General features: G+C 43.9%; 1 protein-coding gene across 3 annotated transcripts in view; it reads left to right on the plus strand.

Annotated features, from left to right (window-relative positions):
* The window catches only part of DOCK11 (dedicator of cytokinesis 11), a 100,439-nt gene that overhangs the window by 40,093 nt on the left and 41,778 nt on the right, over positions 1 to 18,568 (plus strand). For all 3 annotated transcript variants that reach the window (XM_077309414.1, XM_077309413.1, XM_077309412.1), the window contains exons 15-30: positions 352 to 474; positions 1,402 to 1,478; positions 2,806 to 2,996; positions 3,691 to 3,756; positions 4,126 to 4,218; positions 4,821 to 4,944; positions 6,279 to 6,400; positions 7,912 to 7,998; positions 9,430 to 9,519; positions 10,559 to 10,677; positions 12,063 to 12,132; positions 12,221 to 12,346; positions 13,102 to 13,173; positions 14,870 to 15,016; positions 16,267 to 16,350; positions 16,461 to 16,566. In XM_077309414.1, coding sequence (XP_077165529.1) covers positions 352 to 474; positions 1,402 to 1,478; positions 2,806 to 2,996; positions 3,691 to 3,756; positions 4,126 to 4,218; positions 4,821 to 4,944; positions 6,279 to 6,400; positions 7,912 to 7,998; positions 9,430 to 9,519; positions 10,559 to 10,677; positions 12,063 to 12,132; positions 12,221 to 12,346; positions 13,102 to 13,173; positions 14,870 to 15,016; positions 16,267 to 16,350; positions 16,461 to 16,566 — 1,697 coding nt within the window. The remainder of the gene's footprint in view (positions 1 to 351; positions 475 to 1,401; positions 1,479 to 2,805; positions 2,997 to 3,690; positions 3,757 to 4,125; positions 4,219 to 4,820; positions 4,945 to 6,278; positions 6,401 to 7,911; positions 7,999 to 9,429; positions 9,520 to 10,558; positions 10,678 to 12,062; positions 12,133 to 12,220; positions 12,347 to 13,101; positions 13,174 to 14,869; positions 15,017 to 16,266; positions 16,351 to 16,460; positions 16,567 to 18,568) is intronic.

The raw sequence follows: 18,568 nt of genomic DNA on the forward strand, positions 1-18,568 counted from the left end.
TTAGAAGGAGTCTCAAAGTGGTTTCAAATGTTATTCAAAGCCAACCTTACTTAGCTTACAATTTCTGACAAGTTTGGGCTAGTCTCCCCAAAAAATAGAAAACCAAAATTTAATCTAAAGTAAAATTCAAAGGTGGATGTTTCTTTTAGGCAAAGGGAATTAAAGCTGTTTTGATGAGGCTAGCCTGGGGGGGCACTATACATTATGACCCCAAGTATATGACCCGGGGGGGGGCACTATACCTGATGACCCCAAGTATATGACCCGGGGGGGCACTATACCTGATGACCCCAAGTATATGACCCGGGGGGGGGCACTATACCTGATGATTGCAAACCTTTCTCTTTCCAGACCTGTCTTCAAAGACTCCCAGGGCACCTTAGATCTTGAAGCAAAGTTCTCACCCTTCTATAAGCAGGACAGCAGCAAACTGTGTAATGAAGATCTTCTGAAGTTGTTGGCCGAGTTTAAGAAGTAAGGAAATGGGACAAGGGAGGAATATCTGATCTGCAGGGATAGAATTTAATTTCAAATAACCCAAAACTTATAAAAATATGTCATATAGAAGTTTTCACAAGTAATTCTGTAATTTAGAAAAAAGAAGTGTCAATGAATTGCAGATAGGTAGGATTGTAAATCTTGGTGCTGGGTTTCAGAATGTCAATTTTCTGAACTCTGAGAATCTGCTCTTTACCATTCAAAGTTCTCACTTTGGCTTAGTTCCAAATGAAGTGATAATCCTGCCTCTGGCTTATGCTACTTCGGGCTACAGGTGGGACTCGCATGGTTGAATTCTCTTTTGTATCAGAAAAATTCCACATGCACAGGCAGGTGGCGTAATGAGAAAGGCTAGAACCCTGCCAGGCTAGCTTTCTATATAGGGGGGGTTGGTTCTGTTATGAAGGAGCACTCAATGACCCGAGCCACATCTGCAGTCAAAAATGGTACAGCCCTGGCACAGGTTTACCATCTGAATTACATTGTTATTAATACAGACTTGAAATGCTCCTCCTTGGTGGTTGCGATTTTTTTTAATGAATCACATCCTGTGAGCATGGAGTATCCAGAGCAATACAAATAATATTTTTTTGCAAAATAAATACTTCACTTTAAATCTGTTATTTTTCTTCCATTTTGCAGAATAACATCATGCAGAAAGCAGTATCATAAGGTTATTTTAAAGAAAGATCCTATTCTGTACTCTTGGGCTGAGCCGAACATTTAAAAAACATTTATTCCTTTTTTAAAGGCCTATTTCCACCTAGGATCTGGGCAGCTGCCTAAAAGAGGTGCCTGGCAACTGGGTATGGCAGCTTTTCCCGTCTGGTCAGCAAGCTGAATTATGTTCTGGTTTGTAGTTTTGTTCCTGTCTAGACAGTTTTCTCTTTATTTCCCATGCAGACCAGAAAAGACAAAGCTGCAAATAATACCTGGCCAATTAAATGTTACATTGGAGTGTGTTCCACTGGATTTGTCAAGTAAGAAGATAGTTGTTTTTAAAATGCATGAGTGCTGAATGCTCTGCCCTTAATTCTGTCTTTTTTCAGTATCATTGGAATTATCTAATGATTTATTTATTTTTAAAATATGTAAGCTTTGAATTCAGAAAGGTTTGCAACTGATGCATTGTATCCCACCTAAAATTTCTGGGGATGGAAGGATTTCCACTCGTAGAGCATGATTTCCCCACCTTTCCATTCTCACTGCAGCCCAAAATGCCCCCTGAAATGTTCTTCTGGGGGACGCCCCAGGAATAGCTTGGGAGGAATCAGAGACCTCCCACAGGAAGGGCAAATATATGAAAATTACTCCCTCTCCTTTTCTGTCCATGGAACTTTAGGCAGAACCCAAGCCAATAAAATCCAATTAAAACCCTTTATTAGAATCATAGAATCATAGAGTTGGAAGGGGCCATACAGGCCATCTAGTCCAACTCCCTGCTCAACGCAGGATTACACAAATTGAAAAGCAATATAAAATTAGACCAGCATGGCAGCTAAACTGCTATGGACTAGGGAAGGTTGTTGGGGTTCACACTGTAATAACTCAAACAGAAAAGATTCTGCCTGCTTCCTAAAAGGAAACAGAGGACATACCAAGTGGATCTCCCTCTGGATGGAGTTCCATATACAAGGTGCAACTGTAGTTAATGTGCTTTATCTGGTTACCCCTCCCTGATCTTTCAAATGGGGGTCTTTGCAAGTCATGGCTTTGTGTTAATGCATCTGCACAAAGTAAATCATTGAAAGGGTGGTTTCCCTGTCTCCCCACCCTCCCTACTTCATTGTGACAAGGAGATCACAGTATTGGCATATATGCCTTTTAAAGCCTCTTTTGGCGCAGAGTGGCAAGACATGTTGTCTGAAAGCTCTGCCCATGAGGCTGGGAGTTCAATCGGCTCAAGGTTGACTCAGCCTTCCATCCTTCCGAGGTCGGTAAAATGAGTACCCAGCTTGCTGAGGGGTAAACAGTAATGACTGGGGAAGGCACTGGCAAACCACCCCGTATTGAGTCTGCCATGAAAACGCTAGAGGGCGTCACCCCAAGGGTCAGACATGACTTGGTGCTTGCACAGGGGATACCTTTACCTTTATATGCCTTTTGGAGACCGGATTAGCAGATGCAGGTCATCATTTTATTTCATCTTTGGGGTCTTCACCTTAGTTGATGCTATGTAGAGATTTTGGCTTTAACTCTGGCTAAGTATTATGTCTGCAGCAGGCTATTAGGAAGTAAAAGTTACCTTTTGTGGGTTGCACAAAACGGTGGTCGAATGCTAACAAACTGCACGTGGTTCACTTCTAGATTGTGTCACCTCCTCTTACATTCCCATAAAGCCCTTTGAGAAGCAGGACCAGGACAACGACATTGCTGTTGAAGTGGAAGAGTTTGTTCCTGAGATTGCCAAGTACTGCTACCCTTTCACCATCTACAAAAACCAGCTTTATGTCTACCCCTTGCATTTGAAATATGACAGCCAGAAAACCTTTGCCAAAGTGAGTTTTTGAACACCCTGGGACTTTGCAGTTGCAAAATGAGGCCACGAGAATGAATTTGAGAATGAACTGAATGTGGAGTGGGATTGAGGTTTGTGTGTGTGTGTGGGGGGAGGTACTTCCCCTCTTCCAGAAAGCAGTGTTGTTAACAGTCATGGCGACCCCAGTATTTTGCATTTTCTGATCAGGTGAATCTAGAGCAGGGGTAGTCAAACTGCGGCCCTCCAGATGTCCATGGACCACAATTCCCAGAAGCCCCTGCCAGCGAATGCTGGCAGGGGCTCCTGGGAATTGTGGTCCATGGACATCTGGAGGGCTGCAGTTTGACTACCCCTGATCTAGAGTGCTGACTATTCAGAGCTGATTCATACATATCTCTGTGCTATAAATGACTGCTGGTGGACCCTGAGACCTCCAAACACTGAAAATGTCCTGGGTCAGTGTTTTCAAGGGTCCTGCACTTGGCAGATGTCCCCTTACCTAATCTCCTCCTGCCCGTGAGCAACACTGCCTATGATATTCAAGGGGTCAACATGGTATATTGGTTAAGAGCAGTGACCTCTAATTTGGAGAACCAGGTTAGATTCCCCACTCCTCCTCCACATTGATTGGGGAGGCAGAGAGGGATTGAAGGAAAATATAATTTCTGAATCCTGTTCTGTATTGTCTTTCCCACCACCCATTGCAACTCCAGGCTAGGAACATTGCTGTCCGTGTGGAATTCAAAGACTCTGATGATGCAGATGCCAAACCTTTAAAGGTGAGAGTTCGAACGATGCCTCAGGATCTGGGCCCCACAATAAGCCATAGATAAGAGGTTAGCATCCAAAGGCCAGGAAAAGAGGAAGGAGGTAGCCAGTTAAAAATATTGTTGGGGCCAAGTTGCTATGCAGTAGCATGTCAGTTGATTCACATCCTCAGTCCCTGCCCACACACAGTTTGCAGGGTCTTGGGAATCACCCCTAACCACTCTGCTGTCTTGTGGAGGTGACAGAACAGAATTTGAGTCCAGCAGCACCAGTTCATCTTAATCTTCCATATTCATAACTCTGATTTTGTGTTGTTGTGCTGCTTCAGACCAACACGACTACCCACTTGAATCTTTCTGTATTCATAATATTACTTGTAGTGCTTCTATGGTAAACCTGGAGGACCCCTTCTGACATGGAATGCCTATGCTTGTGTGCTGCATCATAATCAGAACCCAGAGTTTTATGATGAGGTAAGAAAAAGTTGCGCAGTCACTACAAAAAATTGTATTCAAACAAGTAATGACCTCACAGAAGCACAGAAAATGTGCTTTTGAGTGTACATTTCCGTTTTCTGAAAATCCTGGTGCTCTTGTTTTTATTTTTTAAAGTTTGTTACTCGTCCATATGCTATAATGTGCCTACGCAATATCCAGGAACAATCAGAAATATTATTCTATTGCTGCACATTACTTATAACAATCAAAAGGTGGTGCTTCAACTTCTTGCCCTGCCTAAAATTATTCAGATTTAATTGTGAAAATTTAATCAGGCAGAGCAGCAGACATGAAGGCTGCAGGGTTCTCATAGATGGGGGGTGGCAAGGTGGTGGTGATGAAATCAAGGGGGCTTTGTGCCTATTTTAATTTTGATCTAGAACTGCGGTCATCAAAGTCAGCTTCATTAGACTCCTGTGATGGTGACAGTGGAAAAGAGGCAAGAGCAGGGAAGATATCAGAACTACTTTGGTGTGGCTTTGTACAGTGAAATGTTCATTATTATTATTATTATTATTGCATTATTACATTGTTGCAATTACAGAAATGCAGCATCACCTGTCATGATGTCATTTTAGATTAAAATTGAGCTTCCAATCCACCTCCATCAAAAGCATCATTTGCTTTTCACCTTCTATCATATCAGCTGTGAAATTAACACAAAGGGGACGGCGAAAAAGCAGGATGCTGTCGAGACAACAGGTATGCTTCCAACTTGAGCTCATATCTCTGTTTGCCCCGTAGCAGACTGAGATAAGAAATGAGGCTTGTGTCTGAGAGGCATTTCCATCCATTCTTCAGGCTCTGGAGCTCAGTTGCATGTGTGCAGATTCCTAAAGTGACTGCCATTCATCTCCACCTTTCCCGGGCCAGTAAGGTTATGTCAGTTACATCAGGGGTAGTCAACCTGTGGTCCACCAGATGTTCATGGACTACAGTTCCCATGAGCCCCTGCCAGCAAACGCTGGCAGGGGCTTATGGGAATTGTAATCCATGAACATTTGGGGGACCACAGGTTGACTACCCCTGATATAGAACACAGGTGTCGAACACATTTGTCTCTTTGCCAGGCCAGGTCAGACCATGTGGCCCATAAAATATTTTACCACAGACTGTGATCTATACCCCTCCTCAGCGGCGTTCAGGGCCAAAACAGCCCTCCTCACTCCTTATAGTTGCCAACTCTGGGCTAGGCACTCACTGGAAATCAAGGGGAAAACCCAGAGGAGAGGTTGTATTTGGGAAAGGAAGGGACCTCAGCAGGGGGTATAAAATCCTAATATAATTATTGGTGGAGGGATCACTTGGGCATGAAATTGGGGTCACTGGGAAGGCAGGTAGTTGTGAGTTCCTGTATTGTGCAGGTGTTTGGACTAGATGACCCTGGATATGCCTTCCAGCTCTGATTCTATGATTCTATAAGCCCTTCTTGTCCACATTTGGAATGGTTTCCCCCACAGCTGCTTGCAGGCCAGATAAGAGGCCTAGATGAGCTGGTCCAGCCCCTGGGCTGTATGTTTGACATGTCTGTAATGAAGGAATTGCAAACTGGAAGAGGCTATCCTAAGATTCATTATCTCATTTTGGGCATGTTGCCAGGGAGACCCAAGAGACATGAGCTGCAATTCATGTAACCTTTTCAATATTCTCAATGCCACTTAGGACTAATAGCCATTTATTCAAACAGTATGGAGTGAAAGTGAATTCCAGTTTGGCTCTCCAAGGCAGAGGAAAAAGGAATTAATTGTCAGGTGCCTGCTAGTGGCCTCCTTGTCAGATGCCTGCCCAGTTTTTTCTTGCACTTCTTTCTAACATGTTGATTACAATGGTAGATATTCATGTCTTTTCAAAAAGGAACATTTCTGTGTGTCCAGTTCTAACAGCATACTATTGTAGATGTCAGCAAACATCTGCATTTTCCTGGAGGGAAAGAACAGGGCTTTTGCGTTACCATGAAACATGTATATCTCAGGGTTTTCCCCATGATTCAAGGAAGTTGGTTTAATGGCTATATATGTGTATTGCTTTCTCCGTAGTTGGCTTTACCTGGCTGCCTTTACTGAAGGATGGTCGGATTATCACCTCTGAACAACAGTTGCTTGTTTCTGCCAATCTGCCTGCTGGCTACCTGAATGTTGGGGACACAGAAGGACGAAGGGTAGGGAGTGTATTGATTTGGGCAGAAAGATTGGGCTAATCATGGCTTTGTTATATATTCCACACTTCCATTGGTATACCGAGAATTCATCTGACGTATAACTCATTCTCTGAAGATTTTAGCATTTGTTATAAAGTATGTTTCTAGCTCTTCGGACTTCCTGAGTGCAGAGTTTGGGGGGAAAATCAAAAATAATCTGCCCATGGCAGTCATTACATTCAGATATCAGACAGGAATACCACAGTCCTTAGTAGACAGAACATGAAGGCTTTGGGTTGACAATCTGGAACAACTTTGCTGTATAATATAAAAAGCTAAGGCCTAGTGGGCGGAGAGTGGGCGGGGCCAGTCCAATCTTTGGACCAATCAGACCAATGGGGAGGTGACACAGCCTGTCTCGCAGCCCGGCCAGGGTCAATCTGGCAAGCTCGCAGCCAGTTTGCCCCTGGCTGCTGACAGGGACATAGTAAGTGGGCTGGGGGGGGGGGGTGGCCTCTTTTCCCACTTAGGCCGGGAAGCCCTCATGCCACCTCACAGAGCTGGCATGCGCGTTTGCGTCGCCAGCGGCCACGCCTGCCTCTTCCCCTCCCTCTCTTAGCGAGAAGTTATCCGGGCCTGGCGAGCTTCTCGCTGTGGGGGTGGAGGCAGGCGTGGCTGCCGGCGGCCTGGTACCGTGGCTTTCACGGCCCGATACCAGGCTGAGGACTGGGAGTTGATGACCCCCGCTCTAGAGAACCAAGAGTGAACATTCTAAATGTTTCAGTCTAGGAAAAAGAGACTCTGGAGGATTTGGTGCAAACATAGAAAGTCATGCAGTATATGCAGGAGAAGAATAGTTTTTTCCTCTCCCCAGATACTAGAAGTTGGGGTCATCCAATAAAGTTGATAGGCAGAAGATATGGGACAGACACTAGAAAGTCCTCCTTCATGTGAATTCACTGCCATGAGATGGTGGTGATGGCTTTAGAACAGTGTTTCTCAACCTTGGGGGCCCGACCCCCTCTGTGGGGTCCCAAGGCTAGTTGTTGCTGCTGCGGTATGCGGTAGTGGCTGGCAATGGGCAGCTGCAAGTGGCGGCGGCCGGAAGCAGTGGCGGGCTGCGGTAGCTGGTGGCAGCTGGCAGTGGAGGACCCATGGCAATGGCCGCCTCCACACTGCCCCGACTGTTGTGTGCCTGTGTGTAGGTGCACGCATGCCACCCCAGCCGCCGCAGTTGGGGTCGCCGAGTCAGAGCGGTTGAGAACCACTGCTTTAAAAGGACAGGTCCATCAACTAATTATTAGGATGGATAAGAGGAAGCCCAGTATTCAACACCATGGAGGAGGCTGTAACCATTCTAGTTTGCGTGTAGAAATTTCTAGGGGTATTGTGACAAACAGGATATTGGACTAGATGGATGCTCCCTTTGAATTACTAAGCTGCTTCGTAAATTGTCAAGGCCAGAAAGGTTTCTGTGGTCAGTTTCCCTAAAACATGTTTAATCTCAAGCAGCTTTCTCTCTCTCTTCACAGCAACCAAGTGTTGACATAAAATGGGTTGATGGGGCAAAAGCTCTGTTCAAGATTAAACTCCATTTGGAGTCTACGATTTACACACAAGTAAGTGGAGTACATCCTTCCATTTCACTTTCATACCTTGGAAAATTCTGACGATTAATTCCAGCGGATCAGCTGTATCAGTGTGAGCCAAAGGGCCTTGTGGCACCTTAGAGCAGGCTTTCTCAACCAGGGTTTCTAGACGATCCTGGAAGGGTTACCTGGATGGGTAGGAGTTAGTTAATTTTTTATACATTTTTAAAATTTGTCAGGTGATATGACCACATATGGTTGTGCCCCCCCCCAATTGGGCAGTGATGGGCCTGGAGAAGATGGGAAAAAGAGGGATCCTGGGTGGGGGTACATAGCTATGCTTCCCAACCTTATTCTGCATCATCATGCCACTTCTGGGGTTTCTTGAAGCTTGAAGAATGTCTCAGGGGTTTCTCAACAGTAAAAAAGTGGAGAAAGACTGCCTTGAAGACTTAAAAATTATTGTGGTGGAAACTTTCATGAGCCAAAGTTCACTTTGTTAGCTATGTGAAGCCTTATCCTTCGTTGATACAGAGGAACGAAAAGGGGGAAAGGACAGGGCAAGGAGATGGAATCACAAAACAAAAAGGTCAGGCAAGGCAAGAGTCAGGTATGTTACAGGTATGCTTCAAAGCACATTTGAAAAGAAGATCCAGACAGAAAAGTAAACAATCCCATCGCTCTGTGTGTGAGAATCACTCTCTCTTGGCAATGAATTGACACAGTAAGTTGTATTCTATTAACACTGTAATTGGAATGAGAGTTCCCCATAACAATCCCTGCCTGGCAGTAGCTCTGGCCTCTTTCTGAAAATCTTGGCAAGTGCTTAGGGAAATACTGGTGGGCATCAGGAAGCTCATAAGCACCATGTTAGTGAACCAATAACATACTTTGGAGAAAGGCTGGCTCCTCTAGGACAGGGGTAGTCAACCTGTGGTCCTCCAGATGTCCATGGACTACAATTCCATGGACTACAAATGCTGGCAGGGGCTCATGGGAATTGTAGTCCATGAACATCTGGAGGACCACAGGTTGACTGCCCCTGCTCTAGGACACTCATTGGACACTGGAAGTGCTCATCTGGACCAGGGCCTGCTTTAGAAACATAAGAGGGCTCAAAGAATTTTATTTGCCCTTCTGGTCCATAGTCTCGATCAAGGTCCTTAGTGTCCTAACACATTATAGTTAACATATTACATCACTGTACGTAAAACAATGCATTTATAAATCCCTTTTGCATGCATGGCCATCAACTGGGTCATAAACCTGGCATTTAGAATGTCATTTGTAATTTTCACACATGCAAGTCAGCAGCAGAAGAGGAGCTGAAAATGCTTTGAGTTGCATGTGTGAATTTACCTCAAGTTTGGTGCCAAGGATGGAATGAGAGCCTTGTTAAAACAAAGGGAATAGATTGGCCAAGGGAAAAGTTGGTGAAATTAATGTACTCATTTATTTCAGGATCTTCACCTCCACAAATTTTTCCAGTATTGCCAGATGATCCAGGGAGGTGCCAAGGAAGTCCCAGGAGAACTTGTTAAACACTTAAAGGTGAGCTGTAACCTTCAGAGGACCTGTAGCCAACCCATAAGGGATTTAGCAAAGCTATTGGCAGACCCATGGAGCAAATGGCTAATTAGTTCTAAGAACGGTACTCAAGCTTCCATTTTTTCTTAATGAGCTGGAGCCATGTCTCACTTGTCATTGCAGAGTTCATATTACACTGTTCAGATGAATCTGTCACTCACATAAACAGATTTTTAAGCCCATCGGCAGTAGACATTTCCTCAGATCCCAGCAGTCTTATTATCCTGCTTTGGAAAAGAAAAGAAGTATTTGGTGGCACAAGGCTTTGAAAATGGCCCAGTGAGTCCATGAACAAGTTGTCCCCTTTCTGCCATGATCCATTTCAGATCCATGTCTGACCCTTGGGGTGATACCCTCTAGCGTTTTCATGGCAGACTCAACACGGGGTGGTTTGCCAGTGCCTTCCCCAGTCATTACCGTTTTACCCCCCAGCAAGCTGGGTACTCATTTTACTGACCTCGGAAGGATGGAAGGCTGAGTCAACCTTGAGCCGGCTGCTGGGATTGAACTCCCAGCCTCATGGACAAAGCTTTCAGACGGCTGCCTTACCACTCTGCGCCACAAGAGGCTCTTAGCTCTCAGGATAGTGTATACAAACAAGATTCACATGTTACGAAGCCATCCAGTCATCATTTGTTTGGTTTATTTGTTGATCACTGACCCATTTTTTATGTTATGGGTTGATCAAATCTCTTCTGATTTTCCTCTGTCATAAAAAACTGTTTGTGACTGTCTAACAGGGCCATCATTTCAGGAAACCATCATTTCAGGAAACCATTATTTTGTCTTGTTAAATAAATCTGCGTCTGGAGTTTTGTTCTGCTGTTTTAAAACTATGCTGAATAAAGTGGATTGGGTGAGAGAGTCACCTTATCTACTGCTTGTCTACTATTTGTGATTGCTGTTTTTCTGTCGCAGGAATTTTTGTGCCAAATGTGAATCCTTTATACTGTTTCTGTCATGTCAGACTAAAAAGCATGTGCATTCCAAATGTTTGTTTCAGTGTTTGCACGCCATGGAAATCCAGGTAATGATTCAGTTTCTGCCTGTGATTCTTCTGCAACTATTTAGAGTCCTCACCCACAGGACCCAGGAGGAGGAGATTGCTGTCAACTGTACCATGTAAGTTTTGGCTGGGGCAGGCAACCCATCCAAGGCTTTCTGGATGGGTAACATTTCCCACCCTTGCTTAGTTCAGCTGCATAGAAGGTGGGGGGGGGGGAAAGCCACACCATTGTCCATTCATCAACTAGCCATTTTCAGCATGTGAGTTTCCTGATAAAGAAGGAAATAAGAATTACCTTAAATAATTTAGAAGTTTATCTAAGCTTACCTGCTTGCTTGTGTGAAGATAGATTCAGGTGGGTAGCCATGTTGGACTGAAGCAATAGAAGAAACTTTGGGCATGCACACAAAAGCTTATAGCCAGAATTAAGCTTTGTCTTAAAGGTGTCAATAGACAATTCTTGGTTGCCACAGGCAAGTGGCTATTTATCTTTCTAAACTGGTTAGTGGATTACTGTTTTTGGGGTGGAGGGCACTTCTGTACTGGAAATGAACGAAAGGTAATTGATTGAATGAAAGGCATTGAATGCAGATCATTTAGAGAAGCCTTACTCAACATTTTTTACCATTGAGAAACCCTTGAAATATTCTTCAGGTTTTGGGAAACCCCAGAAGTGACTTAGTTGGGAAGCATAGCTGTGTACACATCCATCCAGGGCCCCTCCCCTTCCCACCCCCTCCAGGTCCATCATTGGCCATTCTGGGAAAGGGGACCAACATGACCATATATGGTCATATCACCCAATAAATGATCAACAACTTAAAAAAAAAAAAGATGTCAGCTGCCATCATTGAGATTGCCCCCCAACAAAACCCTGGTTGAGAAAGCCTGATTTGGAGGAAGGCATCATCCTGAATGCCTCTTTGGCAGGTTTCGGTCAGGGACAGCCATCATCTGAAGTTCCCTCTCTGGGAATGTTTGCCAGGCTACTTCACTGATATATTTTAGGTATGGTTGGGTGAATGTCACTTGTTCTGTACATCAGGGGTAGTCAACCTGTGGTCCTCCAGATGTCCATGGACTACAATTCCCATGAGCCCCTGCCAGCGTTTGCTGGCAGGGGCTCATGGGAATTTTAGTCCATGGACATCTGGAGGACCACAGGTTGACTACCCCTGATGTACATGTTATGTAATTTTATTATGTAGTTTTATTGTGTTCATGCCACATCCTTCTAGTGAACCATCATGAATCTCAGAACTTTTTTCTGTAGATGCATGTGCTATATTTTATTACATGTTCAGCATGTTTTGCAATCTCTACCTGGATGGTTCTTTATTAATATTAATACATATACAGCCAAAGTCGACTTCCTCATCTAAAAATCTGAGATATGCAAGATTTTAAAAAACTTAACAATGAGTGTACACAAATACTTCCATTCTGCAGCAAAGTCTTCCTTGCTATTCTGTTTCAAGCACAAGCTCTGGTTGTTTTGCAGGGTTCTTCTCCACGTTGTCTCCAGATGTCACGAGGAAGGCCTCGACCACTACTTGAGATCTTTCATAAAGGTGAGGCATGCAAATTCGTCCATTCAGTCTCCTCTGTAACTGTGGATTCACCACCGGTGACAGACAATGTCCCTTTTGCTCTATGCAGTACTGCTTCCGGCCTGAGAAACCTGGCACAACCCAGGCTAAGATGATGCATGAAATCTTGGCTGTCGCAATGGCAACAATTCTCAAGCAGTCAGCGGATTTCTTAGCTATCAATAAGATGCTAAAGGTGAGACCGGAGATGAGGAATGTATGTCGAGGCTTTGAATCTGCCTCTTCCTGAATGTGCCCAGCCATGGCAACTGTGAGCCTGAGAATTTGTTTGCTGGGAATACAAATACAGGGAAGACCAGGATGAGACCACAGGACCTCAATGCTTCCACGTCTCACCGGTCCTTCTCTTGCAGGGCTTTACTTCTCACAAGTATATCCCTAACCGTCCCATTCAGCTTCACGATTGCTTCTAGTTTTAGAGCCTGGATGAGACTGAAAGAGACTAATTACCTGATGAGTGTTCCCATTGTGGGAAAGGGGAAAGGTTCATCCTTCCATTTTCTTGCCATCTCTTTCTTCCCTATGAGTAGCTTTCCACATTTGTCTTGTAAGGAAGACAAAGGGTTCCTTGGAACAGGAGTGATCTTTAAATACCATGACTATAACCAGTATTTTGTGAAACTCTGGGGTTTCTTGAGGGCCTTAGAAGAGCCTCCCAAATGGGTGGGATTTAATTATTTTTAGAAGTTTCCTAAATGTGCTAAACATTTATACGGTGATGTTGACCTGCCCCCCCCCCAAATGGCCAATGATGGGCCTGTAGAGGGTGGGAAGGGGAGGGGGCTGTGGTGGGCATAGTTTGGTCAAGAGCTTGGCTGTGAGTTGCCTGGGTTGATTGTTCATTACAGCCTCAAGTTTGTCATCTGTAAAATGAGAACAACATTTTCTTTAGCTGGTGCACATAATTCTATTCCCACTTGTTCATTTCAGTATTCGTGGTTTTTCTTTGAAGCTCTGGCGAAGTCAATGGCTTTGTACCTCCTGGATGAGAACAAGATCAAGGTAAGGGCAAGGAAGCCAGTTCAGTGCAATAAATTATCCCCCAAACCTGCCTTCCAACATTAATATCAGGCAGAATTTATGTTCATTCTCCCCCCCCCCCCGCGCGGGGTTTGTGCATTTCCAAAAAAGGCATTCACATTGAACACGGATAGAGCAGTTTTGGCTCTGCTAGTTTTATTTATTTTTATCTATTGAAAAAAATTATTAGCAGTCAGGAAGGCTGCTCACAAGACAGGGAAAATACATGATAGGATACATAAAACCCAAAACTGAAAATCATACTTTAGGACTGCTAGTAACTAAATCAAATGCAGTCCTAAATAAAACCAACAGCCTCTTAGAGATTGAAAGAGAAGGAGCCCGGCACATCTCCCTAGGATGTTTTTCCATAATTGTGGGGTTTCCACTCTAAAGGCCCTCTCTCTAAAGGCCACCAAATGAGCTTTGATTGACGGGAGAGACAGGAGGGCCTCTCCCTGCAATCTTCATCCCCACACAGCAGGAGTAGTCAACCTGTGGTCCTCCAGATGTCCATGGACTACAATTCCCATGAAATGCTGGCAGGGGCTCATGGGAATTGTAGTCCATGATCATATGGAGGACCACAGGTTGACTACCCCTGCCACACAGGATATTTCAATTCTGTTTGTTTTTCATTCTTGTATATTTGAAATCTTAAATGCTTTTACATTTGTAATCTGTGTTATAATTTAGTTTAGCTGAACCGTTGTGATTTGTGCCCTTGCAAGTGGGTTGCTGCATTATTCATTTCCTTGAGTCTGAGAAGATAAGAGAAGGAGCTAATTAGAACTAATTTCAGTAAACAGATTTCTATCAAATGACTATTTAAGCATAAAGAAACAGAATTGACAAAAACAAATCGTTTCTAAAACCAAAGACATAAAACTAAAATTTGAATGACAATATTATAATCAAAAGTAAGTCTCACCATGAACAACTCCTCGTCTAGTTCTGTATGCAGTCTAATTCACACACACACACAGACACACAATACCTTTATTGGCATAAAGCAGATTAGCAAAATGAACAGAGATAGTCAGGATACATCAATCAGTTTAAGTTTAAAAACTGAAGACAAAAATTCAGCCATAATAAGAATGATATTGGCATCCTTATCGCTCAACACAAATTGGCAGATCAAGTCTTTTGAATGATTTCTCCATTTGCGTATAAGAGGTATAATATGCCTTCGCTGGACAATAAACAAGAGACAATCCAGTAAGATACGTTGCATGGTGTCAGGAGTGTTTAATTCACAGGGACATAGTCTATTTTCAAAAGGAATCTTGGCAAATCTCCCTTGTAATACTTTGGATGGAAAGGATGGAAAGCGAAAACGCTCCGCGATAAAGGGGATTTGCCAAGTTATAGAAATAAGCCGGCATTATCCCATGCTTCACTTGGACAGTCTAATTCAGAGGTCTGTGGCATTGATGACCTAATAGAGAGTGCACTGTCCATCAGCCTTGGCAATTACGAGGGGATGTGCAAAGATGGTAGCTACCATAGCAGGTTCACTATTTTCCCCTGGGGCAGAGAATTCCCTTTCATTCAGAGGGTTTGCAGCAGCAGTGATAACAGAGCAGACCTGCCATTCTGAAACAGCAGGTGTCATTCCAGAGTCTTTCTGTGAGTGAAAAGAGCTTGTGCTGAAGTTCACAACCATCTCCTTCAGCTCCCCAGGCCTCAGCGGTTTCCTGAATCCTACAGTAATGTCTTGCACTCGCTGCTCCTTGCTATCATTCCGCATGTGAACATTCGCTACAGTGAAATCCCAGAGGAGTCACGAAATGTTAATTTCAGTTTAGCCAACTTCCTGAAGGTTAGTGGTTTTGTCTACTTTTCCTTCCTTTTTCCCTGTACATTTTTTAAATGAATGGGTATGCTTGCGCCGTGTTTTCCATAGTTAATTTTCACTTAAGCTCTATTCATGTTCTTTGATGTGCATTTTTAACATTATCAGCCCACCACTCCCCTCCCCTTACACACACACACACATTGCTCGTACAGGCTGGGCTAAGGCTGTCCTGGCCATTCTCAGAAGGAGGCCAGCAGAACTGCAAGTGTTCCTGTGGGCAATTCCATTCATAGGTAGGTATCCCCTGTGCAAGCACCGAGTCATGTCTGACCCTTGGGGTGACGCCCTCCAGCGTTTTCATGGCAGACTCAATACGGGGTGGTTTGCCAGTGCCTTCCCCAGTCATGACCGTTTACCCCCCAGCAAGCTGGGTACTCATTTTACTGACCTCGGAAGGATGGAAGGCTGAGTCAACCTTGAGCCGGCTGCTGGGATTGAACTCCCAACCTCATGGGCAAAGCTTTCAGACGGCTGCCTTACCACTCTGCGCCACAAGAGGCTCATTCCATTCCATTCATAAGCAGGGCACAATCCAGTCGGCCATTAAACGCAATCATCAGGAAAGGGTATGGAATCCAAGACCTGTTCTGTTGTGGCCAAAATTCATTCATTGCCAAAACATTTTTAACTTCTTACAAATGGTGGAGTAATGCAACAGAGAAGTTCTGAGCATGTGACAAATGGTTCTGTTTCACCAACCAAAAAATAGAGACCACTCAACCCTTGAACATATTTCTTCTGGGAGACGCCAATTTCAGTGTCTTTGCTTTAGAAAATAGAAGTCCCCAGATACTTGGGACTTAGTCATTAGGCTGGGTACTGTTTTTTTCTGTGGAGTAATGTCTGTGTGTGTGGGCAAGAGCCTCTTGTGGCGCAGAGTGGTAAGGCAGCCGCCTGAAAGCTTTGCCCATGAGGTTGGGAGTTCAATCCCAGCAGCCGGCTCAAGGTTGACTCAGCCTTCCATCCTTCCGAGGTCAGTAAATGAGTACCCAGCTTACTGGGGGGTAAACGGTCATGACTGGGGAAGGCACTGGCAAACCACCCTGTATTGAGTCTGCCATGAAAACGCTAGAGGGCGTCACCCCAAGGGTCAGACATGACTCGGTGCTTGCACAGGGGATACCTTTACCTTTACCTATGTGTGTGTATGGGGGGGGGGGAATATTCATTTCGTAATGATTAATTCCACCCTTTCCCATCTCTGCCTTCTGCAGCGATGCTTGACATTCATGGACCGAGGTTTTATCTTCAACTTGATCAATGACTACATGTCTGGATTCAGCCCCAAAGACCAAAAGGTAACAATCTGAATTTAGAGACAACATTGTGAAGGCAGGGATCTGATTGGGGTATGTTCTAGGCATGTGCAATGCTCTTAAGTGTGGTTTTTTCCCTTCTGTAATTTCAGCTTCTGGTGGAATACAAGTTTGAATTTCTACAAACAATCTGTAATCATGAGCATTACATACCATTAAACTTGCCAATGACCTTTGCCAGACCGAAACTTCAGAGAGGTACGTGGCTGGCACAACAGCATAAGAGACTGACATTTTATTATTATTGGCTTACAACTTATGTCAGTCATGTAGCAGTGAATCGTTTTAAAAGAAGCAAAGTATGAGCATTAACATAACATTAGAGGTATAACATAATGTGTGAATGCAACCTCGTATTATATTTTTTTAAAACAGCTTGATAATGACCTTCCCTCTCTTTCAGTCTGGCTGATTTAAAAAAGAGGGGATAAGCAATTGGGATTTGCCACCATATGCTTAAATACAAGGCATCACCTCTTTGTTTTTGTGGGGAAATTCAAGGAAGGACTGAACTAATCCATGTTAGAAAATGTCACTGAAAAACCCATAGATTAAGGATTCAGTTTTTCATAGGTCCACCATCTTAGGAATCAGATCCCAAAGTCTTGGAAGCCCCTTCCACCAAAAAAAAAAAAAAAACAGGCTATTCTCAGGCAAGCAGCAGCTATGCCTTACGATACTCTTGTGATGCATTTGGGAAGTCAGTGACCTGTCAGAGCAAAGCAGCCATCATGAAAGGGGCAGAAATGGCAAGGGTAAACTTAGCTGAATACAGATTCAAGTAGGTAGCCGTGTTGGTCTGAAGCAACAGCACAGATTTCAAGTCCCGTGGCACCTTGAAGAACAACAAACGTTTTATTCAAGGTATGAGCTTTCATGTGCACACATACTTCAGTGCCACTGGACTTTTTCAGATGAACACAAGTGATGTTTCCTTATGCCAAGTCAAACCACTGGTCCATATACCTCATAGCTGCCTACTTTGGCAGCAGTCTTCCAGAGTATCAGGCAGAGGAAAGTGTCCCCTTACTCATGCAGCTTTTAACAGTGGAGATGCTAGGGACAACCTGGGACCATCTTCATGCAAAGTCTTCAAGCAGAGCCCATTAATGAGGCATGGGTGGTCCAGGGATGGTCATGGGTCATCCTTCTGATAGTCTCTTGAACAACAGTGGTATGTTTTCATGAGCAACTGTCTGGACAGAAGAGGGCTAACCCTTGAGAAAAACTTCCACTGGAGCATTTGTGGAGGAAGTGTGAGTCATTCGAATACAGGTGTTTGCATATGCATGAGAATTTAGCATGAGGGACATTGTGTCCAGTGAACAGTTGCCCGATCTCCTGGCTCCATCCTGTTGCCCAAAATACCATTTAAGAGATTTAATAGCTCACCTCTGTTTCACGTTGTATCCAAGGTCCATCGCATGGAGAATGTGCCATATTAACTTATCTGACTATATCTGCACACACTTTTTTTATTTGTTCCTTTCTTTTCCCTTTTGCACATTAATTAGATTTCTTTTCCAAGGCTGTGGAATGGTTCACTTCTGTGGGTATGTCTGAAATAATTCTTTCCAGAGTACTTCAGCATCAAATCAGCATCAATTCAAAATCAGCTTTTCATTCAAAGTAAATTCCCAGTGAGCCTCCTGCAGAGATGCTTTCTAAACTGACCGGCATCAGATCAGTCTGGGTTTGCATCCAGTAACCATTCAACTAACAGTTCGGCTTTTTAAGTCAACTAACTGGCAGCTGTTTTCTGCTGGTGTTTAATCGCATGCGCACCCCCCCACACACACACACACACACACATGCTTAGAGCAACAGAGAGGGCCATGTACAGATCTTTACTAGCAAGATTTCTGTATTTCAGATTTCTCAAAGGTACTTGGGGGGGGGGCTTACCATTAAATGCATCTTTTAACCATATCAGTAGGTTAGATGTGGGAGTAGTAGTGTGGATAGAACCTACTGCTACTTTGGAAGTTAGAAAAAAGGAAGGGGAAATCAATTGAATTACAGCTCAAACAATGAGATGGCTCATGTCCTAAGCCTAAGAACAATATAATCGTACCTGAAGAAGTATGCATGCACACAAAAGCTTGAATAAAACTTTCTCAGTCTTATTTTACTTACTATATCATAAGTCCTGCCTGTTTCTTTCTTTTTCCTGATCCTCCTTTTCTTGGCCCTTCTACCT

Source organism: Paroedura picta, chromosome 13 (genome assembly GCF_049243985.1).
Source record: "Paroedura picta isolate Pp20150507F chromosome 13, Ppicta_v3.0, whole genome shotgun sequence".
NCBI classification, from domain to species: Eukaryota; Metazoa; Chordata; class Lepidosauria; order Squamata; family Gekkonidae; genus Paroedura; species Paroedura picta.